Source organism: Eleginops maclovinus, chromosome 6, assembly GCF_036324505.1.
Source record: "Eleginops maclovinus isolate JMC-PN-2008 ecotype Puerto Natales chromosome 6, JC_Emac_rtc_rv5, whole genome shotgun sequence".
In the NCBI taxonomy this organism is placed as follows: domain Eukaryota; kingdom Metazoa; phylum Chordata; class Actinopteri; order Perciformes; family Eleginopidae; genus Eleginops; species Eleginops maclovinus.
This window is the reverse complement of record NC_086354.1, coordinates 8,063,425-8,088,118: the sequence shown is the minus strand read 5'-3', so window position 1 is coordinate 8,088,118 and position 24,694 is coordinate 8,063,425. Positions and strand designations below refer to the sequence as shown.

At 42.7% G+C, this 24,694-nt stretch overlaps 1 protein-coding gene across 3 annotated transcripts; it reads right to left on the bottom strand.

Annotated features, from left to right (window-relative positions):
• Nucleotides 1–442: 442 nt before the first annotated feature.
• col6a2 (collagen, type VI, alpha 2) lies at nt 443–21,986 on the bottom strand. 3 transcript variants are annotated; one of them, XM_063886128.1, is made up of 32 exons: nt 21,783–21,986; nt 13,427–13,538; nt 13,203–13,303; nt 12,947–13,090; nt 11,950–12,312; nt 11,847–11,867; nt 11,386–11,451; nt 11,197–11,295; nt 11,057–11,083; nt 10,491–10,517; nt 10,334–10,378; nt 10,153–10,206; nt 10,004–10,066; nt 9,857–9,919; nt 9,606–9,659; nt 9,425–9,460; nt 9,274–9,336; nt 9,086–9,148; nt 8,917–8,979; nt 8,044–8,106; nt 7,697–7,747; nt 7,511–7,609; nt 7,359–7,421; nt 6,689–6,724; nt 6,552–6,597; nt 6,300–6,452; nt 5,806–5,900; nt 5,088–5,269; nt 4,826–5,004; nt 4,338–4,376; nt 2,450–2,784; nt 443–1,459 (listed from the first exon to the last, which is right to left on the bottom strand). In XM_063886128.1, the coding sequence occupies exons 2-32, from the start codon at nt 13,515–13,517 to the stop codon at nt 1,190–1,192; spliced, it is 3,054 nt and encodes a 1,017-aa protein (XP_063742198.1). In that variant the 5' UTR covers nt 13,518–13,538; nt 21,783–21,986; the 3' UTR covers nt 443–1,189. The 3 variants fall into 3 exon arrangements, with proteins under 3 accessions (XP_063742198.1, XP_063742199.1, XP_063742200.1); XM_063886129.1 differs by having other exon boundaries at nt 13,442–13,538; XM_063886130.1 differs by lacking the exons at nt 443–1,459; nt 2,450–2,784 and adding an exon at nt 2,838–4,164.
• Nucleotides 21,987–24,694: the final 2,708 nt, after the last annotated feature.

Below are 24,694 nucleotides of genomic sequence, written 5' to 3'. Positions count from 1 at the left end.
TGATAGTTAATTATAATATATAAGTTAATTTGACATAACGATTTATATTTTGGATTGATGGCCTAAAGCTGCAACAGTAACTATTAACTAAAGGTAAAAAATACACAAAAAACAGTTAACATTACAATGTATGCCTCCGAAATGTAGTGAAACTATAAGAAATAAAGAATACTAATAACTGATTATTCTGAATACACAGATGCTTTGAATCTCTGTACAGCAGAGGGAGGAAATGCACAGACACCCATTTACAGACAACATTTGTCTGTAATTAAGGATCGTGGATAATTATTACATTCCAAAAGATTAAAGTATGTAAGTGTGTGACACTCTTTATTAAAATCATTGTCTCTTCCTTCATGCAGTGTTTGAAGTGATTTAATGACAAAGTGCACATGAACACATCACACATGTATGTGTTAAGCAAACACAGGACACATAGTTGAGGTCACCACATTAGGCTTTATTTGGACTTCTTTACAGATTTGGTTCTTTTTCGTCTGTCCATCAATGGACGTGGAATTAACTACAGCGTGTACTTGTGTGTGTGATTGTCATGTGGCTGAGCGTAGGGTATTTATGTGATATTTTTTTCCCCATGGAGAAGATATGTCTCAATGTTTTCATTTCTTGAACACACTACAGTAATTACATCATTATACTGATGTAAAAAAAGTTTTCAGAACCACTCAGATGGCTTTGTCCTTTATTTCTATTTTAGCACCATTAATGTAAAAACTGACTTTGTTAAGACTGAGAGAAAGAGAGAGAGAGAGAGAGAGAGAGAGAGAGAGAGAGAGAGAGAGAGAGAGAGAGAGAGTTCAAACTAAAAGTCAACACAAAATAATAACAAAATAAAGGGTACAATTTGTTTCGTACACATTTAATAATCATACACCTCTCCTTTGGAAACTTCTGAGTGTCTTTAGAGTGTTGACAATAGGTTTAGAATGACAATCGAGTTACAAATGATATCACAAGCCTATGTGTTTTGTGTGAGTGTGTGATCAGCTCATCCTACAAGGATTGTTTTGGCTTTTGTAAAATTAATCTTGTCCCACAACAGGGCCTTAGAACCAGTATTGATAATGAGGTCTGTTGAACTCTGTGTGTGTTTAATTGTACGCTGAAGGAGCTTCCTTCCCTCTCTGGGTTCTAACTCTATGATGCAGAGTGTTACAGTTCCTCACTAGCATATCCAGCGGATAAAGCGCTCAAAGAACGAGGGTTTATTCAGCACGCTGTAGTCGGTTCCCCTGAAGACAGCTGACATGTCCTCTAGCGCCACCTTCCGCAGCACCTCTTCGTCTGTGTCTGTTCCCATGGCGATTACAATGGGAACGCCTTCAGCTCGCCTCATGGCAGACACGCCCTCGTCCAGCTGCTCGCTGGCTGTGATGCCATCAGTGATGAACACAAACGCCAGCTCAGCATTGCGACGGACCAAGCGTTTTCCCTCCTACAAAAAGAAAATGCAATGTCACAATGGAAACACACTTTCATGCTGTCATCTCACGAGTTATCTGCAATAATTAATACCATACTCATCTCTGTGTGTTGTTATGCAGCTCAAACTGAAGGCGTTTAGCTTGGCATAAAGTAAAAAAGCAGGCCAATCAGCTGGTAATCATCTGCTGTTTTTGTTCGTGTCCAGATGAAACAAAAATGGATTGTGATTTGTTTTAGATCAAAGCTTGCTGTTTTCCCTTGGTTTGAATCTCTGTGCTAATCCAAGCTCACTTCCTGGCCCCAGCTACCTAAAGGATAGTTTCATATTCAAGGACATATGCTCATTGGCTTTCTTTAGAGAGATGAGATGAGAGGATGGGTAATAGTCTCATGACAGTACAGTAAAACTACGCTAGAGCTAGGAGGTGATTAGCTAATCTTAGCATGAAGACAACACACATGGGGAAAAAGCTACCCTGGCTCTGTTCCATGGTTAAACATATATTAATTTACAAAAAAAAAAGTATAAAAATGACAAGTTGAGTTTTTTTCTGGGAGTTATATGCCTGACGGATTCTTAGCTGTAGGCAGTTACTTCCAGGAATCTGAATAATAGATATTCATGTAACCATAATGCTGCTATTAACTTCCCATGCAACAAAAAAACTGTGTAAAAGGGTTAAACTTTTAAGTTTTAAATAGGGGCAAGCAGAGGTAGCAACTTTACACTTACAAAGAAGAAATGGTGTTTATTTCGTTCTAAATAGGACCACGTTTTACAAAAAGTATGGTCATTTTCTCAAAGACTTCTATACAATTTCACTTATTTTTTGCAACTACCCCTTTGCCCCCTGCTGGTCATTAGAAAGAATGCAGGTTTACAACACTTGTGCATTGGCTTAACTACTAGACCAGGTGTTTGCCAATTGGTGCAGAATGAGTATCCTTTTCTTACACAAGAAATCTAATAAGAAAAGAAGAAAGCTGTGTATGTTCATACCTCCGGAGTCACCAGGTTGTTTACAGCATGGATGATAGCACTCCCCAGAGCAGAAGAGGAGTCCATGTAGTTCACCCTGGACAGCGCATCAGAGATCACTGTGAGATTGTGAGTGAGCGCGAACTCCACCCGCTGTTCTGCAGGGCTGCCGTACTGCAGCAGAGCGAAGCGGGCATTCCTTTGGTCCGCCTCGCTGCCAGCCAAGGTGAGTTTGCGAGCCACGTTCTCAATGAACTCTTTGGCCCTGCGGTGGTCCTCCAATCCCATCCTCTCAGAGCCATCCAGCATGAACACCACATCAACTGGTCTCTGAACGCAGCTAGCCACTGCGGGCTCTGGAACAAACACACACATGAAGATCGAATCAAAACATGGTGTTCATAGAGCTAGAGCTAGTACACAGATGGTCAGGGGCCAAAGTAATCAAAACTTATGGTAACATGGTGTTTTTCCAGTCTAGCTGCCTAAATCCATTTAAACCCTCTTATATCAGTACTGGCCTTATTAAGAAAGTACTTTTTTAGTTTGCTTTATGATTTTATTCTCTTTAGATGCATTATAAAAACATGAATACATCTTGTACAAAACAACATAGTTCATATCAGCAAGTTTGAGTAACAGAGCTAGCGTTAACGCCACTCTGTGGTCATTTTCCTCTAGTCATCCTACTTTACGAGCCAAGCCACATGCAAAAAGAAACATGCACCAATCAAGGGCATAACATACAATAGTTCCTTCATTATCAGTGCCAAGTCCATTAACCTAACATCAGCATACACCTACGCCTGACTCATATGCTGTTATATATATAAAACCAGATATTTTCCAAATGTCATGGCCATTTCACCAACATGACTCATTCCCAGAGCACAAAAAACGTTACGGCCGTAACCATGGATATGTGCAAAACAGCAAAAAAAAAGTAATTGTAGTGATTCAGCGGGCTCGTGATTCACAGTGGAAATGAGGCTTCATCAAAGAGCCACTGTACACAACAGGAGCAACAGGAATGGCTCTGCAGATCAATCTGCCTCCAACAAACAATCGGCTTTCAATGTGAATGGAAAACGTTCCTCCACTAAGGTGTAAGAAATGATATGTATCATATTTTTAACAGACATACTTTTCTGAGACACAGCTCAGTGTATGTAGTTAGAAATGTTCTATGAGAAGATGGAGCATCACATTTTGAATTTCGACCCATCATCATACTGTATACAGTAACAAAATGCTGCTCTGATATGTTAGTACAGGTTCAGCTTCAGCTTCATATCGTGCAATCATTTTGCATCAACCCAGGTGTATATTGCACTCATTGAGTTAATAAAAAATGCCCACAGTTCAATTAAAATCTATTCTATGTCCAGCAGTAAGCTTATGAGTTATTGGCGTCCACATTGGCGAGGTATCATGAAGAGCATATTAGCATTAGCAGAGTCCTAAGGCTCTCTCTGGGTCTCCCATAATGTCTCCGTAGACATATTTGAAGGAGTCGATGAACAGCTGGGTCCACTGCTGCCTGTCCTCGCCATGGGTGAGTTTGGCTCTCTGGGCTGTGTACGCCATGGTTGCCACGCCAACCCCATACTGCTGCTCGCTCAGGCCGTTCAGCAGGCTGGTCACACCCTCCAAAGAGGTGGGGACCAATGAGGGGCTGCCGTCCTCGGCCAGAGGTTTCCATGAGGGAGGGGCTTGTACCCCAGTGACGCCCCCTCCTGAAACAAGCGGGCGATATCTCATTGTGGGCGGGGTCCCACACACACGACGCATCAACACAGCCAACAGAGAAGAGGGGCGGAGCTATACTGAAGATGGTTACCCAGGCCTAAATGCTGGAAAATCTTAGAAGCGGAGACACCAAGTGATTCAGAATATTTTAATGTCTTACCTGATTTACAAGGGAGGTCTGGGCATTTGGTGATGGGATCTAAAGCAAAGATATAGACAGACACAAAAAGGACACAATAAACAGCTTTGTAATCCACCAGATGAGCGTAGTCTATGTAATCAGAACCAGAATACCTTTATTCGTCCCGTAAGCGGGAAAATTACATTGTTACATCAAAAGTAAATAGTCATAAATAGCTTAATATTGATAGGAAGCATAAAATATTAAAGATTAACATTGAATTTATACAAATTACAATATACAAATTACACATTCAGTACCAGTGACGGTATTAAAAAAAATAAAAAATGTAGCAAGTATAAAACAGTGTGATAGCAGCCAGGTGATATTATTAGTGGAAGTATATATTGAACAGTTATTTACAGTCTCACTAAGGGACAGCAGCCAGTAATAATAGTAATAATTATTAAATGGTATATACATATACATATATATATAAATAATGTGTGCTTCAGTATTGATCGTACCTGGGCAGAGAACATTTTCAATCTTGTCGATGAACTCCTCGGCCACCAGGTCTGCAAAGCGCCTCATGCCCAGCACCCTGCCGTCTTTCTGGCAGGCAATGCTATTCAGACTCTCATTCTCCTCAATCTGGTCGAACATGTCTCCGATACCGATGGCACTCACATCAACGCTGGGATCGCTGCACGTACAAACACAAGCAATGAGATAAAGCTTTGTTCTTCTCCGCAATAAATCTAAATATGCTGCCTAAGGGCCAGGCACCTGCAGAGGTAGGTGAGCAGCGAGTCATCATCTCTGGGGTCGAAGCGTCCGTCTGTGATGACAACCACGGTGACGTTTGCTTTGGATCTGCGGCTGTCCCTGATCAGGTTGTCGTAGGCGTACTTCAGGGCGGATGGAGTCCATGTTCCACCAGCGATCCACTCCAAACGCTTCACTGCGTCCTGAATAGTGGACAAGTCAGAGTGTGAGTGTTCTGTAGGTTCATGTTTTGAGAGAGGGTTCACACAGAGGAAGATCATGATTCATAAAAGCTTTCCTTTTTACATAAGCGCTCCTAGTTTAAGTAGCCTTATTCACACACCAGACATTTTGAATCACAGTCATAGGTGTAAACTGCACTTAAGGGAAATTACTATGCCTGCCCTACTCTGCATTTTTTACCCAAAATACAGGGTAAAGGACGTGGAGTAATTTACAGTAGTCTTTCAATGAGAGAAAACAAAGAATATGGCCAGCTTTGATCTTTAACAGGGCTCTACCATTCATTTCCCACCAGATACTTGGTTAATGTCAGAACTGAAGTGAGAGGATATGTACACATATGTAACTCTGATGTCTCCAATCTGCCCGATGTGTCAGTCAGCACATCAGCCCTCATTAAATAAGAAACATATGGACAAAAGGAGACAAAACAACAGTCTGTAAACCCTAAAAATACACTTCAAAGCAGTTTGCACATGTGTTTGTGTTTTGAGACCTTGAAAGCAGACAGTGAATCGATCTTGGGGTCGTCGAGCCGGATGGCCTGGAAGGTTCCACTATGACTGTACTGAACAACGCCCACGCGTGTGCCTGGCGGAACAAGTAAGCAATGTTAGCATCCAGCTTGTACATTTTTCTGACATTGCACAGACTTTTTTCATAACTTGACCTAGTTATGTTGCTTGACTAGACCCTCACTCTTTGCTAAAGCAATCATTTATTGTTTTTGTGTGTATCAAATCCATTTTACATTGAGCCTTAAAGTTTGTTATTGAATCTTTTCAAATAAAGTTGTATTTTTATAGCTCCTAGAGCTAACGGCTAGCGGAAGTTCCATTACATTACAATATGATCTGTTTGAGGTTTATTTGGTAAAATTTAGTGTATGAGAATGTTGGAAAAGGGAAAATATAATTTTACCGTGATGTGTGCAAATGTAATTCTGTCAAACTTTTTTTTTTTGTAACTTGAACAAATGCATGTTCAAACCTGTGTCTGATTTGGGGTCTTTGGCCATGGATCCCAGTCTGTTGATGGTGTTGATGACAAAGTTCTTCTCCAGGGTGAAATTGGTCAGACCCACTGACTCTGAGCTGTCAATCACAAAAACGATGTCCAGGGGTCCGCAGATTTTCTCACAGTCTGCAGACGACAAAAAAAAAAACACAACACAAACTGTGAGAATCTGCCAGAGCATGTTAACATCCCCAATGGAATCACAAGGGGAACAATAAAACTCACCACAGCAGCCACACGTTTCCCTGATGTAGTTCATAACATCGCATTCCTGCAGGAAGAAGCATTAAATCAATAAATCCATAATTTTAATGTTAATGTGCCTTTGATAAAAAAAAAGCGCTTTGATGAAATGTTCTTACAGTGAGGCCGGGATCTCCCTCAGGGCCAGGATTTCCCTGCAGACGAAGAGAACACATAACATGACCTCCTGCCTTTGAGACTGTGTACCGTTTGGGATTGCCACAAGATAATCAGTAACAAGTAAACAAATGAATAAAAGGAATGCACAATATAAACTTTTTTTGTACCTTTTATTTGGGTAAATACTTGCTGAAGACTACAACAAGACTGTGAAATAATACTGCTATATATACTTTTTCTTTATACAATTTAGTAATGTTATTACCGGCTGCTACCTGACTACTTTTATATGTTCCTATACTCTTATTAAGTTGTTTTCCCGTGCTAACCAATCTAATTATTCTGCTTCTGATTCTAGTCATTATCAAGATTTAGTGGAAAACTCCCCTTAAAAAATATGACTATCCTCTTTTTTACTTCAATCAAACAATGTTCTTTTTTTAATCCAAATCCAATTTGTCTTATTTTAGCAGCATAATGAAAACAGAAAGGCAGAGTGATTTATTCAAAGTGATATTTATTCATAGTGATTTTTTGTCATATCTTCTTCATATAGTCTATATCTAATGAAGACATTAGCTTCATTTGGCATTAGCTGGATGCTACTCTCTATATCAGTGATTGTGTATGCACCTGTACCTGTAATACTTTACTTTTGTATATACTTACATCACGCCCAAACTCTCCTCTTGTCCCTCTTAGGCCGGGTTCACCCTGGGATCCTGGATCACCCTGTTATAGGCAGACACATTAGCATTTTGTAGCTGCACAGTAACACGTCCCAGTAACAGAATGCATCCAATAACAAATAATGAACTCACTGGTTCTCCAAAAGTTCCTTTATTTCCTGGTTCACCCTTTTGACCACAGTCTCCTCTGCTGCCACGAGGTCCATTGTTGCCCTTCTCTCCTCTCTCACCCTGAAACACAGCGCAGGAGAGATTTGTCAGCCACGTGTGTCACCTGGTTTAGAAAATGTGAAGACACGGAGTGCATGTGTACGTTACCGATGCTCCTCTCGGCCCGGGATAGCTGAAGCCGGGTCTTCCGAAATCTCCCTGAATAGAGACAATGATCTAATTACCAACTGCAACAACACCTGAAACAGTTCAAGGAAGATGCTAACACACACACACACACACACACACACACACACACACACACACACACACACACACACACACACACACACACACACACACACACACACACACACACACACACACACACACACACACACACACACACACACACACACACACACACACACACACACACACACACACACACACACACACACACACACACACACACACACACACACACACACACACACACACACAAACACACTTACCTTTGGTCCAATCAGTCCAGGTTCTCCCCTTGGTCCAACATCACCAGGGTCACCTCTGGTACCCTAACATACAAACAGTGTCAGTGTAATGTAACAAGAACCATAATCACTGCTTTGATTTGTACAATGTTTATTCCATATATTCATGTGTTATCACAATATACAGTATGTATTCTACTGTATAATCCTCTCTTCTGTTTAATATCCAGACTCAAAAATGTTGATATGTTTATTTAATTAATTTCTTGTTTTAACAGTTATTTATCTTTAACTCCATTATCGTTGTGTGAATCTGTACTGTCCGGTTTATCGCTCTCACTGTGTTGCTGCTTATACTCCTGAATATTCCCATTTGGATTAATAAAGGTCCATCTTATCTTATCTTAATATGTATATATTTGTTCTATTCCTGCATTTACTTGAAACATTATGTCTGTTTTACTATTTCTTTGCACTCATTTATTTCCCTATTTATTTATTTTGCAGTATTGTTCGTTGCATTGTTGGCAGAGCCTGGGACTTAGGATTTGTTTTACAGTCAAAAGCTGCGCTGTACCTATTGTGCATGTAAAAATAAGGCCTTTGAATCTTTAAATTAAGTGTGCGAAGGTTCCCTGTAATATGTATAAAAGTAATATGCAATGTGCAGTGATACAGTATGTAAGGACATGTATATGTAGATATAAGGGAAGGTTTTTTTGTTTTATCTGTATTTTATTAAGACGAAAGAAAATGTTGTTTACTGTTAAAAAAAAGGAAACATAATCTAGAGAGGTGCTTGTGGCTTCTTTCCAATCAAACCATTATTATGGTCCTTTGCATTTAACAATAGAAAGGAATTCCATCAAAGTCAAAACCGACATATAAACCTACATTTCTCCCGGCCTCTCCTGATGACCCCGGTGGTCCCCTGGGGCCTGGAAGTCCGTTGTCTCCCTGTTGAAACGAGAGAGAGATTTCAATGCAGGAAGAGTGGGTATACAAGAGTTGTGGTCTTCATATTAACGTATGCATATTAAAAATATGATAAGGATCATCTCACCTTTGTCCCTTTGCTTCCTGATTCACCTGCGAGCCCCCTCAAACCCTCAGGCCCCATTTCACCCTGAAACATAAACATCATCGTTAAGCCCCCTACTGATGGAACAATGAATTGCGATGAAACAAATAATCATAATAATTAATAATAAATGACAGATTCCCACTTTGATTGTGTGCATAAAATCGTACCTTTTCTCCCTTTCCTCCATCTGGCCCTTGAGTACCCTTTGGCCCATAGTCTCCTCTTCTCCCCTAGAACATGAGGATTATTAGAAAATAAACAGGAAGCTAATACAGGCACCCGATGAACAGGAACATCAGGTTATGTGTGATTTCTTACCCCCTCTCCTCTCGGTCCTGCAAGTCCAGGGGTTCCCTGAGAAAACACACAGGATGCACATAATGAGAAAAATAACACACAGGATGCACATAATGAGAAAAATAAATTGATATTGTGTTGACAGATGCTAGGCTTTGTCTTTTGACTTTTCATCTTGGCGTTAAAAGCTGTAGACACTCACCGGATTTCCTTTCAGTCCGGGGACGCCAGGTGATCCAGGACTTCCTCTCTCTCCCTGTGAGAGAAGCATCAGAGTTTAGCCTTTTATTTGACTAATACTAACACATAAATAAAACAACAATGTGACCCTTTGTGATGAAACCACAGAAAATGATCAGCAGACTTTTCAGGTGTTTTGAGCCTTTAGCGTCTTTTAGCTAATTGTAGGAAAGATTAGATAACAGACTTCCCCGCCCCCTTGCTTTGGTTTACCTTAGGTCCATCATCTCCGGAGGGGCCAGAAGGACCAGGTCTTCCAGGGCGACCGGCATCCCCCTGAAGACAAAACACACACAAAGACGGTCAGGCAGAGTTTAAACACAGGTTGGATGGATTGTGTTTTAAGTGAACACCACGCACCTTTTCTCCATTATTTCCACCTAAACCGCGTTCACCAACGTCTCCAGGGTGACCATCGGGTCCCTGTAAAGCATCAAACACACAATGAATACTTAATCACGCAACAAAATCTAGATGTACTGCTCAATTCAAGTTTAATAAAGTCATACTCTGTCGCCTGGGTCTCCTTTGCAGCCGGGAGCGCCAATTCGTCCAATTTTACCCTGGGGAAGAAGACAAAAAAATCAGACATCCACTGTACATTTCAGAATAGAATCAATAAGTTGTAAATGTTTCTAGGAAGCATTTTGTTCCCTGAAATATACTAAACCTGGCCAATTTAATCCTTACCTTCTGTCCATCTGTCCCATTGCGCCCCGAGATGCCACCAACGCCCTAACCGCAAATAGAGAAGGCAATCAGATAGGAAAGATCAATATTTTTACAAAACGAATGATAGATGGGATTTATTTTGGCAATAAAATATAAATGGAGAACAAGTTCCTACCTTTTTCCCCTGAGTTCCGATCTCTCCCTGTGGGCAGACAGAAGATCAGCAGTCATTTTTACATACAATCAAGGTTTCAAGGTTTCAAGGTTTCAATAATGTGCTACTGCTTATTCATTTACAGATTGTGATATCATTCATCCAGTTTATCATTTATTATAATTTAGACACAACCCAAACCCAATTGGGCACAGGACCGGGGGCCTAACAGGTGGTCATGAGTCTCTATTTAAAAGTGACTCGTGGTATTTCTCGGGGAAGTCGTAAAGAGACACACAATTACCGAAGACACAAAACAACAGCAAAGAGACAAAAATGAGACAGAAAACAACCACAAAGACATGCAAAACATCTACAAACGTTGCAAAATGACATAAAACAGAAGAATAATATCTATAAAGACATGCAAATTGACTTACAAGAACAACATAACAAAATATCAAAAAACAGACGTAAAGAGATGCTAAACGACAAAAAGAAATGTTACAAAAAAACTACCAAAGGACCATGAACCCGGTTAGTTACTCAAACACACAAGTCATGCAGTGATGAACTTGATGCCTCACCTTCTCGCCTTTAAAACCGGGATCTCCCTACAGACAGGAAAAAAATGAAGAACATTTGTTTGTTATAATATAAACACAAACAAACTCTGAAATACTTGAGTGAATTGTGACGAGAGGCATGTGGATGTTCAGTGACCTACCTTGGTTCCGGGCTGACCAATGGGACCTTCGATACCGGGGTCTCCTGGGCGACCGCTTAATCCTTTAAGACCAGGGTCTCCGTTGTCTCCTTTAGCTCCCTGATGTCAAAAGGAGAAGATATGTGTGTGAGGTTCAAAGTGACTGTTGTGCAATTTCTTTGAGTGTTTTGGTGTGTGTGCAGAGCTCACTTTCTGTCCTCTGTGGCCTTTTGGACCGTCAGGCCCTGGTGTCTCCAGACAGGTCACTTTGTAACACTGTGGGAAAAACAAAACATGCAAACATTCTTTATGATGTCATTACATTAATATTTTATAGTTTAAAATAACTCAGGTTGCTTGTTGTGGGTAAGAGTGGGTTATATTATAATCAGGTCAAAAAGGAGGATTAAATAAAGGATTACAAAATATTTATAATAAACAATTTAAATATATGTGAACATTTTGGCTAGGTCTCTAGGACAGTTCCCATGTCAATGTGTTGATCTAAATGTACATATTAAATGCATATATGTAACGCAATGTAAGCACAGTATTGCAAAGACTTGCTTTTTAACGCAGTCTCTTCACTATAACACAAAAAAGGTACACCTGTAAAAAATGTGGACACCAAAACAACAAATCTTTATGATCATTGGTTGTTGCATCCTTACCTCGACAAACGCCAGATGTTCCTGTGAAAACAAAAGCAGCAAAGTGTTAGCAGAATAATCGTTGATGATGTTTCATGTGTGTCTGTGGTTGTTTGTGTGTTACCATGGTTTGGATGATGCGTTCAATGGTCTCTGTATGGATGAGGGCTCTGCCCTGGACCAGATCCACAGCCCTGAACTCGCCCCTGTAGACATTGGCGGGAGAGTTGGCGATCTCCTTCAGCCCAGTCTCATCAATGTTCTTCGATGCGGCCACGACGAACATACGGATGCCCTCGTCGCGCGCCCTCTCTGACGCCACTTTGATGCCCCCGCACGGGTTTCCGGTCACGTGGCCGTCGGTGATGATCACTGCGAATCTGAGGGCGTTGGGGGAAGAGGCATGGCGCAGCATTTCCTGCGTCATGTTGGTGATGGCGCAGTCTGTGTAGGTGCCCTTACCCAGATAACGGATTCCCCTGACGCCCTGGACACAAAAAGTAAGGGTAGTTTGTTATTGATTGATATAAACTGAAATCGTAGGGGGGCCAAAGGTGGCTCCTAACATTTTAACCTAGTCTTTATTGGCCGTGATATAAAAATAACAACCCCTTGCTTTTCGGGGGTTATTGAGTGGGACTATGTCTTGGGTCCAGCGCCAGGTGACCAGTGTCGACTCAAAGAAGTTATAAAAAGTGTTTAGCACATAATCAGCAAATACAACTGCTAATTGTTATCTTATCAGTTTGTTTTTCGTTTGTATTAAACAAACAAGATTTAGCTTGTCATTTGGTAAGCTTTAAAAGTAGGTAGGAAGATTTTGATGATATCCAGGCTAGTTGTTTACCCATTTACAGTGTTTTGACAGAAAAATCTGCATGTATGCCAAAATATCCGACCAAATAAAAATATAATTTCAAGAAAAAAAAGTATGTGATTACGTACTATACAGTAATTGATGTCGCATAGTTCAGTTTTAACCAGTAGTAACATGATTTGAAGGCTAAATGTGAACGTTATCAATTTCCTCTGATTCAGAACTTGGTTAAGTTTAATCTTTAACTTGACGGAATCTGGTATATGTGTTGGTGTGTTGGTGTGTTTGTGTATGTGTCACTCACAGTGATGAAATCGTTCTTGGACGCCATGCGACTGAACACTTCCTGTCTCTGGGAGTAATGCAGTCCACCCATGTTCCAGTTGACTTGCACAGCACCTTTGAGTTCAGCATCTTGCAGACGCTGTGCAAACTGCTCTGCGAATTGCTACAACAGCAAGACAAACCACATTATACAACATGGCAGTGAAGATGACACTATGAAATGGGAATATTTTGTATTGAGGTTTAAGTGGTGAATTTGCAGCAAAAGGAGGAACCTTGATTTTCTCCACCAGTGCGCCAGGGGGTGGCTCCTGCAGGGCGATGGTCTCAGATGTGTCGATGGTGAAGTACAAGTCGATGGGACATTCGTTCTTCTCTGGAGGGAACATGAAAGAAAAAACATGTGTAAATCCTCTATGGGAAAATGCAATGCATTTATAATACAATATTAAATGTTCCTAAGTGGTTTTTACTATGGCTTTATGAAACAAAGATTCACTTTGATGGCACTCACTGCTACAATCTGATGGCTGGCCGTGAGTCATGGCTCCAAAAAGAAGACATAGCGCGATGACCTCTAACCCCAGCATCTTCCTCGTCTCCTGTCTAACCTGTGAAGGCACAAATACATTTAATTACCACTTTATCTCTCAAAACCAATAAGTGAGAAGAGATCTTGTGGACAGAAAAATATAGAAGAAATAGGGAATAAAAGAAATGGAAAAACATATATGACACTATACAAATGTAATTTCTTCATGAGCCCTGCGTCTGGTACTTCTTTGAGAAACAGACTAGTGACCTTTGCCTAGGGAACAAAATGGCGGCCAGAGAGTTATGTAATGGGTTTAAAGCCTTGTATGAGTTGAACATTTCTCCTTTTCTTGTGTTTGTTTGAGGAAATGGAAACGACGCAGGCTGGACGAAGTACATTTGCCTTTTTACAAATTATTCATGCAGAAATAACCTTACCATGGGCCTTAACATTCCGCCAACTTTCAGCCATAGACCCACTTAATATATGCAGGATCATATATTTTAAGGATTCACTCTTTCGCCAAAAGAAAACAGACCAAAGCTAACACATGGAAAAAATAACCTTATGAACTGTCAATATAGCACCTCATCCTCTCCAGTCCAAAAATGTTAATTGTGTTAGCTTAGCTTCAATACATTAAGCATTTCTTGCTAAATTAACTTGTTTTTAAATGACTTATGTACGTTTGATGAATTAATATAATTATTTTTGAATGAATTAAAATAATTCGGTTGTGTTAGACCTCTAAAACTAAAATATGTCACAAAATATGCTTACCTTTATAAATTAGAGCTAACAGAGTCCTAATGGCTGTAGTGACTTTTTTTGTCGCTAACTTCCTGTAGGAGGCATTTTATTCAAAGAGACAGCGACATCTAGTGGATAGTTGTAGCCTAACATATTAAACGAGTGGTTAAAATTGCAGTTCAACCCAATTTTAAATAACAGAGACTCAAAATGTATTCTGCAAAAATGTCGATTATTAAGTATTTAACCATTATATTGTATAATGCCTCATACTGCTGCCAGAGCACCAGAAGCTCTCATAGCTGATCCCTGTTGTTCTGCCCTCCTTAAGCATTTGGTAGCTTGCGTATTATATGTGGGGAAATACTGCCACCTAGCGGACAATACTATTTACAAAGTCGCGCAGGTTTAGTTTCTTTTTCATTGTCGAGTTGACTTGAGTTAGGAGAACATACGGATACGGTTTCTGCCGGATTCCTCTTCAAAGACTTACCTTTAACGCGCGAGCTTTGGACATTATTAGTCTGTAAGTGCCTATTCTTTGTTACCACATTCAATGCCATGTAGATAATTAAGAGTTTATGTTGAATTTATGTCTCTACATCTCTAGGATAATTTGTCACTTAGCCATGCTAGCTCTCGTGGTATCATGCTACCTGCTATGTACTGTAATATTATCTTCTTGAGATTTATGTATCCCTTTGTTTCTGTTTGTTTCAGTTTTACAAAAAAGAATATCCATGTCCTTTATAAATACTTGCTTGGTGAACAAAGTTAAAGGAAGAAAACCAACACTTCTTGCCTCGCTTGAGTTCATCAACTATATTTATTAGAAGACAAATTGTTAGCTAGCTGTCTAGTTCTGCAAGCTAGAGAACGCAGCACGAGGACAGCATAATAAAAAGACTACAGCGCGGCGAGTTCAAGCAAAGAAGGTAGCCTTAGAAGACCACGATGCTTCATGAGGGCGGAGCAGAGGGTGACGCCACCAGACAAGCACAAGGTGCTGCCGCTCTGGAGCTACTAGAAAACGGCAATGAGGCAACCCAAAACCAAGAACCATTCCGAACACCCGACTCCCGGTCACAGGTGTCCAAGAAGTCCAACGGATCCTCTGCAACGTCAGCAGCTATCAGAGCACGCGCCAAGTCAAAAGCTGCACAGGTCCAGCTGATCTTTGCGGAGAGAGAAGCAACAATGATGAGGCAGAAAGCTGAGCTTGAAGCCAGTCTCCACGTTCTCACCACTCAAAAGATGGCCGCCGCCGCTGAGGCAGAAGCTGCAGCCTACGAGGAAGAGGAGGTTGAAAGCGGGGAGAAACATCATGAGCCATACGTCCCGGGAAAGCCTTTAAACGCCTTAGAACGTGCAGGTAACTACGTTCAGCAGCACTCAGCTATGTTTGGCAGACAACCACCACCGCCAACACATGCTCCACTGCACTCCTACAGACCAGCCGCACATATAGCCGCGCCAGCTGCTCATCATAGCCCCACGCCACTCATCAGCAAGGTAAAGCAAGAAGAACCTTCTCCATATAAGTCTCCAATGGTGCCGCCACAACCACCTCCACACAAGGGATTCCTCCCCATACCTCAGCCATACCCCAGCCTGCACAGGGGGCCCTCCTCCGAGCCGCAGCCAGCACAAGACCTTGTTAAGTACCTCATGCGACGAGAAATGGTGAGCTCAGGCCTGCTACAGTTCGACGACCGCCCTGAACATTTCTGGTCATGGAAAGCCTCCTTCCTCAGCCAATCAAATGTGCAGAGTGCAACAGTGAGCGACACATCGCGGCTCTACACCCAGGCCCTCATGTCTTCAACGACAGTGCCGTCACAGAGAAGGAGGAAAGCGGGGAGCCGGATGAGGACACGCCCACAGTCATTTCCAAGTGCACAGAGATTTGCGGCAACGCAGACAGCCCACGCTCATGTGCCAAGATCTGCCTGGTTAAAGCCTATCCTGCTGGGAGAAAAGAGAAAGCTGTGAAGATGTATGCAGTGCTGGACGAACAGAGTAACAAGTCACTCGCAAAGACAGAGTTCTTCAATCTCTTCGGTCTCAAAGCCAGTCCAGCCCCATACACACTGAAGACCTGTTTATTAGACGACAAATTGTTAGCTAGCTGTCTAGTTCTGCAAGCTAGAGAACGCAGCACGAGGACAGCATACCTGTTCACAGCCCATGAAATGGCTCTATAGCAGGCTACCATGAACCTTCATTAAGACCCTAAATATCTCAGCTGTGCATAATTCTGATCAAAACATTAGATAATTAACACAAACCAACAACATTAACACAAATGAGTTGACACACTCATAGTATGAGGCGTTGAAGGCCCCTGGGAGTTCAAACGTTTCATGATTAATGATCCAGCCTTAGCTAGCTGTACGGGAAAGTAATAGGCTACCTCTCACCTCAAGTCTTAGCCAAACACATTAGTAGCAACATGTCAATAAGGACAGTGTAACCCCTAATAGCATAACTAGTGAGTGTCTACCACTGGGCCATCTGCCAACTGATGTTCACAGCAACATACTGCACTGTTAAACATGAAACATGCACCCTCACAAGTGAAAACTAAATATCCTCTTCTCCATCTTTAGAAATAAAGACAATATGGTTTTCAATGCAAACAAAAGCCATCCTACAAGAAGAGCAATATGCATTTAATCTAAAATGAGTAATCAATAAATACATGTTATTTAAATTAAAATAAGCCAGAGGTCACACCCAAACCCAGCAACGGCGACACCAGCTCTGTGTAGAAGAGGACAGGCGACCCAGACCTCGAGTGCCCTATACACAGGAAACCACACCCACTCAAAAGATGTAGGACATTCAGATCTAAAGCTATTGAAGAACGTAAGGCTTACCTCAAAGAAAACCACATCTGCTTCAAGTGCTGTGGGTCAACTCAGCACATGGCAAAAGACTGCAGAGTGCCAATCAAATGTGCAGAGTGCAACAGTGAGCGACACATCGCGGCTCTACACCCAGGCCCTCATGTCTTCAACGACAGTGCCGTCACAGAGAAGGAGGAAAGCGGGGAGCCGGATGAGGACACGCCCACAGTCACTTCCAAGTGCACAGAGATTTGCGGCAACGCAGACAGCCCACGCTCATGTGCCAAGATCTGCCTGGTTAAAGCCTATCCTGCTGGGAGAAAAGAGAAAGCTGTGAAGATGTATGCAGTGCTGGACGAACAGAGTAACAAGTCACTCGCAAAGACAGAGTTCTTCAATCTCTTCGGTCTCAAAGCCAGTCCAGCCCCATACACACTGAAGACCTGTGCGGGGACAACAGAGACCTCCGGCAGACGAGTCAACAACTTCACGCTTGAGTCGATGGATGGGAAACTACAACTCCCCCTCCCCACGCTCATCGAATGTGACATGGTGCCGGATGACAGATCTGAAATTCCATCTCCAGATATTGCAAAGCACCACCCCCACCTGCAGCGAGTGGCGCACAGGATTCTAGATGTGGACCCAAACGCACCCATCCTCCTGCTCCTGGGAAGAGACATCCTCAGAGTGCATAAGGTGCGCGAGCAAGTCAACGGGCCACACAACGCTCCTTATGTACAACGGCTCGACCTGGGCTGGGTCATCGTGGGTGACGTCTGCCTGGGGACAGCCCACAAACCAGCTGAAGTCAACGTGTACAAAGCCAATGTGCTACAAAATGGCCGAACGTCTTTTCTCCATCCCTGTCCAAATAACATCCAGGTGAAGGAAGGCTACAGCAACATACCGCATCGACACAACCCTCCCTCACTCCCCCGTGATGAAGAGGTATGCTGGGCAGCGAGCACAGACAGCCTCCGCCTCTCAGTGTTCGAGAGCTCCAGAGACGACAACAAAGCGGCTCCGTCAATGGATGACAAAGCATTCCTGACCATCATGGACAGAGAGGTCTACCAGGACGACGGCCACAGCTGGGTAGCACCGCTGCCATTCCGGTCGCCACGGCAACCTCTCCCAAGCAACCAGGAACAAGCAGTTAAGCGTCTTGGGTCACTGAGAAGAACACTAGAGAAAAAGCCAGTGATGAAAAGCCACTACACAGAGTTTATGCAGAAAATGCTGGACAACGACCAAGCTGAACATGCACCACCACTGGAGGCAGGTAAAGAACACTGGTACCTCCCCTCATTTGGTGTTTACCACCCAAAGAAGCCGGGTCAAATAAGAGTAGTGTTTGATTCAAGCGCTGAATGTGAAGGCGTCTCCTTGAATGATGTACTCCTCAGCGGCCCAGACTTAAACAACACGCTGCTGGCCGTGCTTCTACGGTTCCGTAAAGAGCCTGTCGCTGTTACAGCAGATGTGCAGCAAATGTTTTACTGCTTTGTGGTCAGATGTGATCATAGAGACTACCTCCGCTACCTCTGGTATGAGGACAATGATTTAGACAAGAAAGTGGTGGAGTACAGGATGAAAGTCCATGTATTCGGAAACACCCCGTCACCCGCCATCGCCATCTACTGCATGAGACGCGCTGCTGAGAAAGGTGAAGCAGTATACGGCTCTGATGCAAGACAGTTTCCACTCGACCCCGGCAAAGAGACAGAGTGGAACACGTGGAGAGACTCACTCACAGCCCACGAAGACCTACACATAAAGAGGTGCTACATACCTGTCCTGTTGTCCTCTACACAGAGGAAAGAATTATGCATTTTCTCTGACGCCTCAACAGTGGCGATAGGGGCTGTGGCCTACCTGAGAGGAATTGACGCTGATGGCAAAGCACACACAGGATTCATCATGGGGAAGTCCAAGCTGGCCCCCCGACCTGCTCACACCATCCCCCGCCTCGAGCTCTGCGCAGCCGTGCTCGCTGTTCGATGTACGAGCTGATTAGAGACGAGATAGATATTCATGTGGACACTGTCAGGTTCTTCACTGACAGCAAAATCGTATTAAGCTACATCCATAACTCATCCAGAAGATTTTATGTGTATGTGTCCAACAGGGTGACCCGCATCAGACGATCCACTCATCCAGACCAGTGGTCATATGTCCCCACGGACCAGAATCCTGCGGACCACGCCACCAGATATATGCCTGCAGCACAGCTACAGCAAAGCAGCTGGCATTCCGGTCCCAGCTTCCTGACACGCATCAACACAGAGGAAACCCTGGAGCCCCACGTCTTCACGCTGCTGGAGCCTGACGCAGACACTGAGATCCGACCTGAGGTCACTGCTCTAGCTACCAGCGCCTCCGACACTCAGCTGGGCTCACAGCGGTTTGAAAGATTCTCAAGCTGGAGAAACCTCTGCACTGCTACAGCCAGACTCATCCACGTCGCTGTATCTTTCAAGGGAAATCCAGCCAGCGCAGATCGCAGAGGCTGGAGCAGGTTCAAAGACACAACCATAACAACATACCTCCAAAGTAAGGGGTGCTCATGGGTATTCAACCCACCACACTCATCACATATGGGGGGTGCATGGGAGAGGCTTATTGGCGTTGCCAGGCGCATTCTGGATGCCATGCTGCTTCAGACCGGACACACCCGCCTCACACACGAGGTACTGAGCACTCTCATGGCCGAGGTAATGGCCATCATGAATGCCAGACCCCTGGTGCCTGTGTCCTCCGACCCTGACATGCCGACAGTCCTCACCCCAGCGATGCTACTAACCCAGAAGATGAGCACTGTCTCCGCTCCCTCTGGGAGCTTCCAGATGGCTGACCTGCATGGTAAACAATGGAAACACGTCCAGTGCCTTGCAAACACCTTTTGGAAGAGATGGAGAAGGGACTACTTGTCCACGTTGCAGGGCCGCAGAAAGTGGACCGATGAAAGGCCAAACGTCAAGGCGTCAATAGTTAGAGAAATGTATGTTGCTTGCCGACAGAACTTTGTGTGATTTCTGTTTAAGTAAATTTGTAGTGACATAATATTATTATGCCAAGCGGGGAGTGTTCTGCCCTCCTTAAGCATTTGGTAGCTTGCGTATTATGTGGGGAAATACTGCCACCTAGCGGACAATACTATTTACAAAGTCGCGCAGGTTTAGTTTCTTTTTCATTGTCGAGTTGACTTGAGTTAGGAGAACATACGGATACAGTTTCTGCCGGATTCCTCTTCAAAGACTTACCTTTAACGCGCCAGCTTTGGACATTATTAGTCTGTAAGTGCATATTCTTTGTTACCACATTCAATGCCATGTAGATAATTAAGAGTTTATGTTGAATTTATGTCTCTACATCTCTAGGATAATTTGTCACTTAGCCATGCTAGCTCTCGTGGTATCATGCTACCTGCTATGTACTGTAATATTATCTTCGTGAGATTTATGTATCCCTTTGTTTCTGTTTGTTTCAGTTTTACAAAAAAGAATATCCATGTCCTTTATAAATACTTGCTTGGTGAACAAAGTTAAAGGAAGAAAACCAACACTTCTTGCCTCGCTTGAGTTCATCAACTATATTTATTAGACGACAAATTGTTAGCTAGCTGTCTAGTTCTGCAAGCTAGAGAACGCAGCACGAGGACAGCATACCTGTTCACAGCCCATGAAATGGCTCTATAGCAGGCTACCATGAACCTTCATTAAGACCCTAAATATCTCAGCTGTGCATAATTCTGATCAAAACATTAGATAATTAACACAAACCAACAACATTAACACAAATGAGTTGACACACTCATAGTATGAGGCGTTGAAGGCCCCTGGGAGTTCAAACGTTTCATGATTAATGATCCAGCCTTAGCTAGCTGTACGGGAAAGTAATAGGCTACCTCTCACCTCAAGTCTTAGCCAAACACATTAGTAGCAACATGTCAATAAGGACAGTGTAACCCCTAATAGCATAACTAGTGAGTGTCTACCACTGGGCCATCTGCCAACTGATGTTCACAGCAACATACTGCACTGTTAAACATGAAACATGCACCCTCACAAGTGAAAACTAAATATCCTCTTCTCCATCTTTAGAAATAAAGACAATATGGTTTTCAATGCAAACAAAAGCCATCCTACAAGAAGAGCAATATGCATTTAATCTAAAATGAGTAATCAATAAATACATGTTATTTAAATTAAAATAAGCTCAGTCCTGCAATTTGAACGTAGGAAAGCACATTTTTTAGACACATTATTTAAGGCCTTAATTTTAAACCTTATTAAATCAGCCACGCGCTTTATGTGGCTCCCTCTTGCGGACCGACTACTGCGGAGGAGTCGCTCCTGCAGATGTTCCCACTCCTCTCCCCAGGCCAGGGGAGCGAGTGGGAGTCCTTATAGCTGTTCAACACCAATGAACAGGTTAATGTCATGCAAGAAAAAACACGCAAATATAAGAGCACGACTAACAGAGCCCAGGTTCTAGGCCATGCTTAGGTTTTTTTCTATCTTTGTCGATTTGTTTTTATGTGTTTAAGGAGATACGTATCATTAAGCTTGATTAACTGAGAAAAATCCTTAATTTCTGTTGACGAGAGAACTTTTACGACATGCAAAAAGACAGCAGAGAAAAGACACACAAGAGGAAAAAAGGAGGCAGAGAAAGTGAGAGATTGGCACACTGTTGTGCGTAAAAGTGCTTCTTACCCGAACTCTTTCCAACAACTTAAAAACTTTGCGAGCGACTGATCCTCTGTTGATCAACTCCTCATCTCAGCAGGAGGGGAAGCCGAAAAAGAAAAGGGAGATACAGTAGTTAGAAAATGGGAAAATAAAGCCGTGATGCGCGTTTACTTCCCGCAGAAGAGCCGTCCGTTCGCTCTCCTGTCCCGGTCCAGCCCCAGCCACCAGCTCTGATCCCTCCTCCTGTACGCGCGCGATGCAACCCAGTGTCCATTTCTATCCGCGTGGAGGCGCTATGGATCCGCAGGAACCCGTGTGATCGCGCGCATGAACAAACCCCCTGCCCCTTCTATTAACTGTAATAAAGACAGGATGGCAAAGCGCAGCTGGGGTTTTGAGAAGTTCCCCCCTCGAAGAAACCTTGAACTGTTCAAAGTGATTGTTATGCAGTTGTAGTTAGTATCAAAAGATATGACTGTTTTATGGATCTGGCCCTCAGCAGAACACATGGGGACACCAAGCTTTAATGTCCCCGAGATAGAGCATTTGAGGTTTTCACAGTTAATCTCACACATGTGGTGCTCATTCCATTTGAAATAGAACAGGATAAAGAGTAGACTTAACCCTCCCATACTCATTAACACACACACACACACACACACACACACACACACACACACACACACACACACACACACACACACACACACACACACACACACACACACAAAATGGACCCTGCGTGTGTCTGGTGGTCTGGTTACAATTAGTAGGCCAAGTAAGAGGAGTTTATACTGGATGTAAACACTAACAGACTGTCCATGAGTCTGCTCACCATGTTTAGAGCTTTTAGGTGCTCCAGCTGATTGCCGATTTGTATGACTGCTGGTGGACATGGTGGGAGGTATCCCTGTTGCAGGATTTACTGTGTATGTACACATCTGCACAGGCATTTACATCAACACACTATGTAAAGCATATTTACATGTGCAGAAACAAATCATTGTTCAATTTGCTTGTATTCTACGATGTGGCCCCAAAGAGCTGCCAATGCATTAATGAGCAACAGTGCCACTAATGTGTTATCCAGGACAGGACACAAGGGGCCATGCAGTTACATTCAGGACTACATCCGTTACACAAGTAGTTATCAGTGGGGAGAGGGAGATGAAGAACAGAGTTTGACAGGTGCTAATGTTAATGACAAGAAACTGGAATCAATTATTTCAACAATAGGCTACCACATCAAAGGGTCATCTCATGAAAGTTTGATCTGATATGGCCAGGAATTATCAGTTGCACTTGCAGAGATGTAGGTTTACACAAGAGCTAGACATTCATGCTTTTTTATTTTCTCTTATCCTAAGGTGTCGTGATCGGTATTTCATACTTTTAAGGTGTTGACGGAAGTAACCCAGAACCAAATAGAATCAAAAAACGTTTCCCGTCAGTTTTGTACAGCCTTTCATACCAAGATCGAGAAAAAATAAAAAGTAAATGTTTATGGTTTTACTGGCAGCCAGACTCGGCAATGATTCGATTTAATACCACGATTTGCCATGATTTAGGTCAGGGCGATATTTTTCAGAGGACTGATATGAATGCACAAAGTCCCTTATCTTCTTTAGCAACGGTCTGTCATCCCTAGCAGCAGTCTGTTAGCAATAATTATTAACCTCTGGGATGTCTATATTGACCAATCAGAATTGAGTATTCAACTACGCCATGTAATTAAATGGCTTAATTGGTAAAGCAGTGCAAATGAAAATATAAAAAATGTTTTACTAACATGCAGTCTTTAAACCCCCCCTAAAAAAACACTTATGCCACAATATGACACTATATAAAATCTCAAACGATATCTAGTCTAACATCAAAGTATTGCTACAATATAGATGTATTACCCAGCCAAAGTGTGATTGCCCCACTACCACAGCAGCTGAAAGCCATGCAGTCTGTGGTGAAGGCTTGCGCAAAAGGCATCGTATTAAGTAACGGAAAAAGTATAAAATTAAGTACTATATGGGATTTAGTATCACATTAAGGGTTCTAGTATAGGTATTGGTATCGTAATATTTGTAACGTTACTCAGCTCTAGTGTTGAGTTTAGAGGTGAGACTGCAGTCAGCAGGAAAGGGAGAGTGGGAGGAGGAGGAGGCCAGCTGTTGGCCAGAGTTATTACCCTCTGAAGCTGTTCTCTCTGTCTTGGCCTGGGAAGAGATTTTCCTTAGAAGAAGAAGAAGAAGAAGAAGAAGTGTGTGTGCGGCTGTGATGGAGATGGGGGCGGGGGGTTCTGGTCTTGTTTAACAGTGTGACTCATAGAATAGGAATGACCTCCCTCCCAAATAAGAGTAAGCCAGTCTCTTTCTCTCTGTTCCCCCTCTTTTTCACACACACACACACACACACACACACACACACACACACACACACTCTCCCTTACTCTTTCATTATTTTTCCCTCATTTCTTTCACATGGACTGTTTCAGTCTGGGGGGATTTCTGCATAATCAGTTCCAGGAACATAAAGAGCCCGACTCTCACAACATCGCTGCAACTTTTTCTTTCACTGCGCCACGGCAAATACATTAAAAAAGTCCAGTCAAAGACAACGAAAATAGAACAATCATAGAAGCAAAGCGCATATACGCATGCATTTGCATGAATCCACTGTCAAGCAACAGATGCAAAGTCATGCTATGTGCTGCCTGCTCACAGATATGACTGCCTGCATATAAATATATAAGTGATACAGTCCCTTCAGATGTTTTCCAGTGCAGCTCTTGAATCTCAGCACTATACTGAAGAATAAACAGGATATTACATTAAACTTATGATAAGTGAATATTTACTGCTCCTTTCCTTTGCTTCTTTTTGAAATGTTTACCTCCTCTTTCCTCCAGATGTGCTTTCTGCTCAGACAAGGCAGCTGGGAGT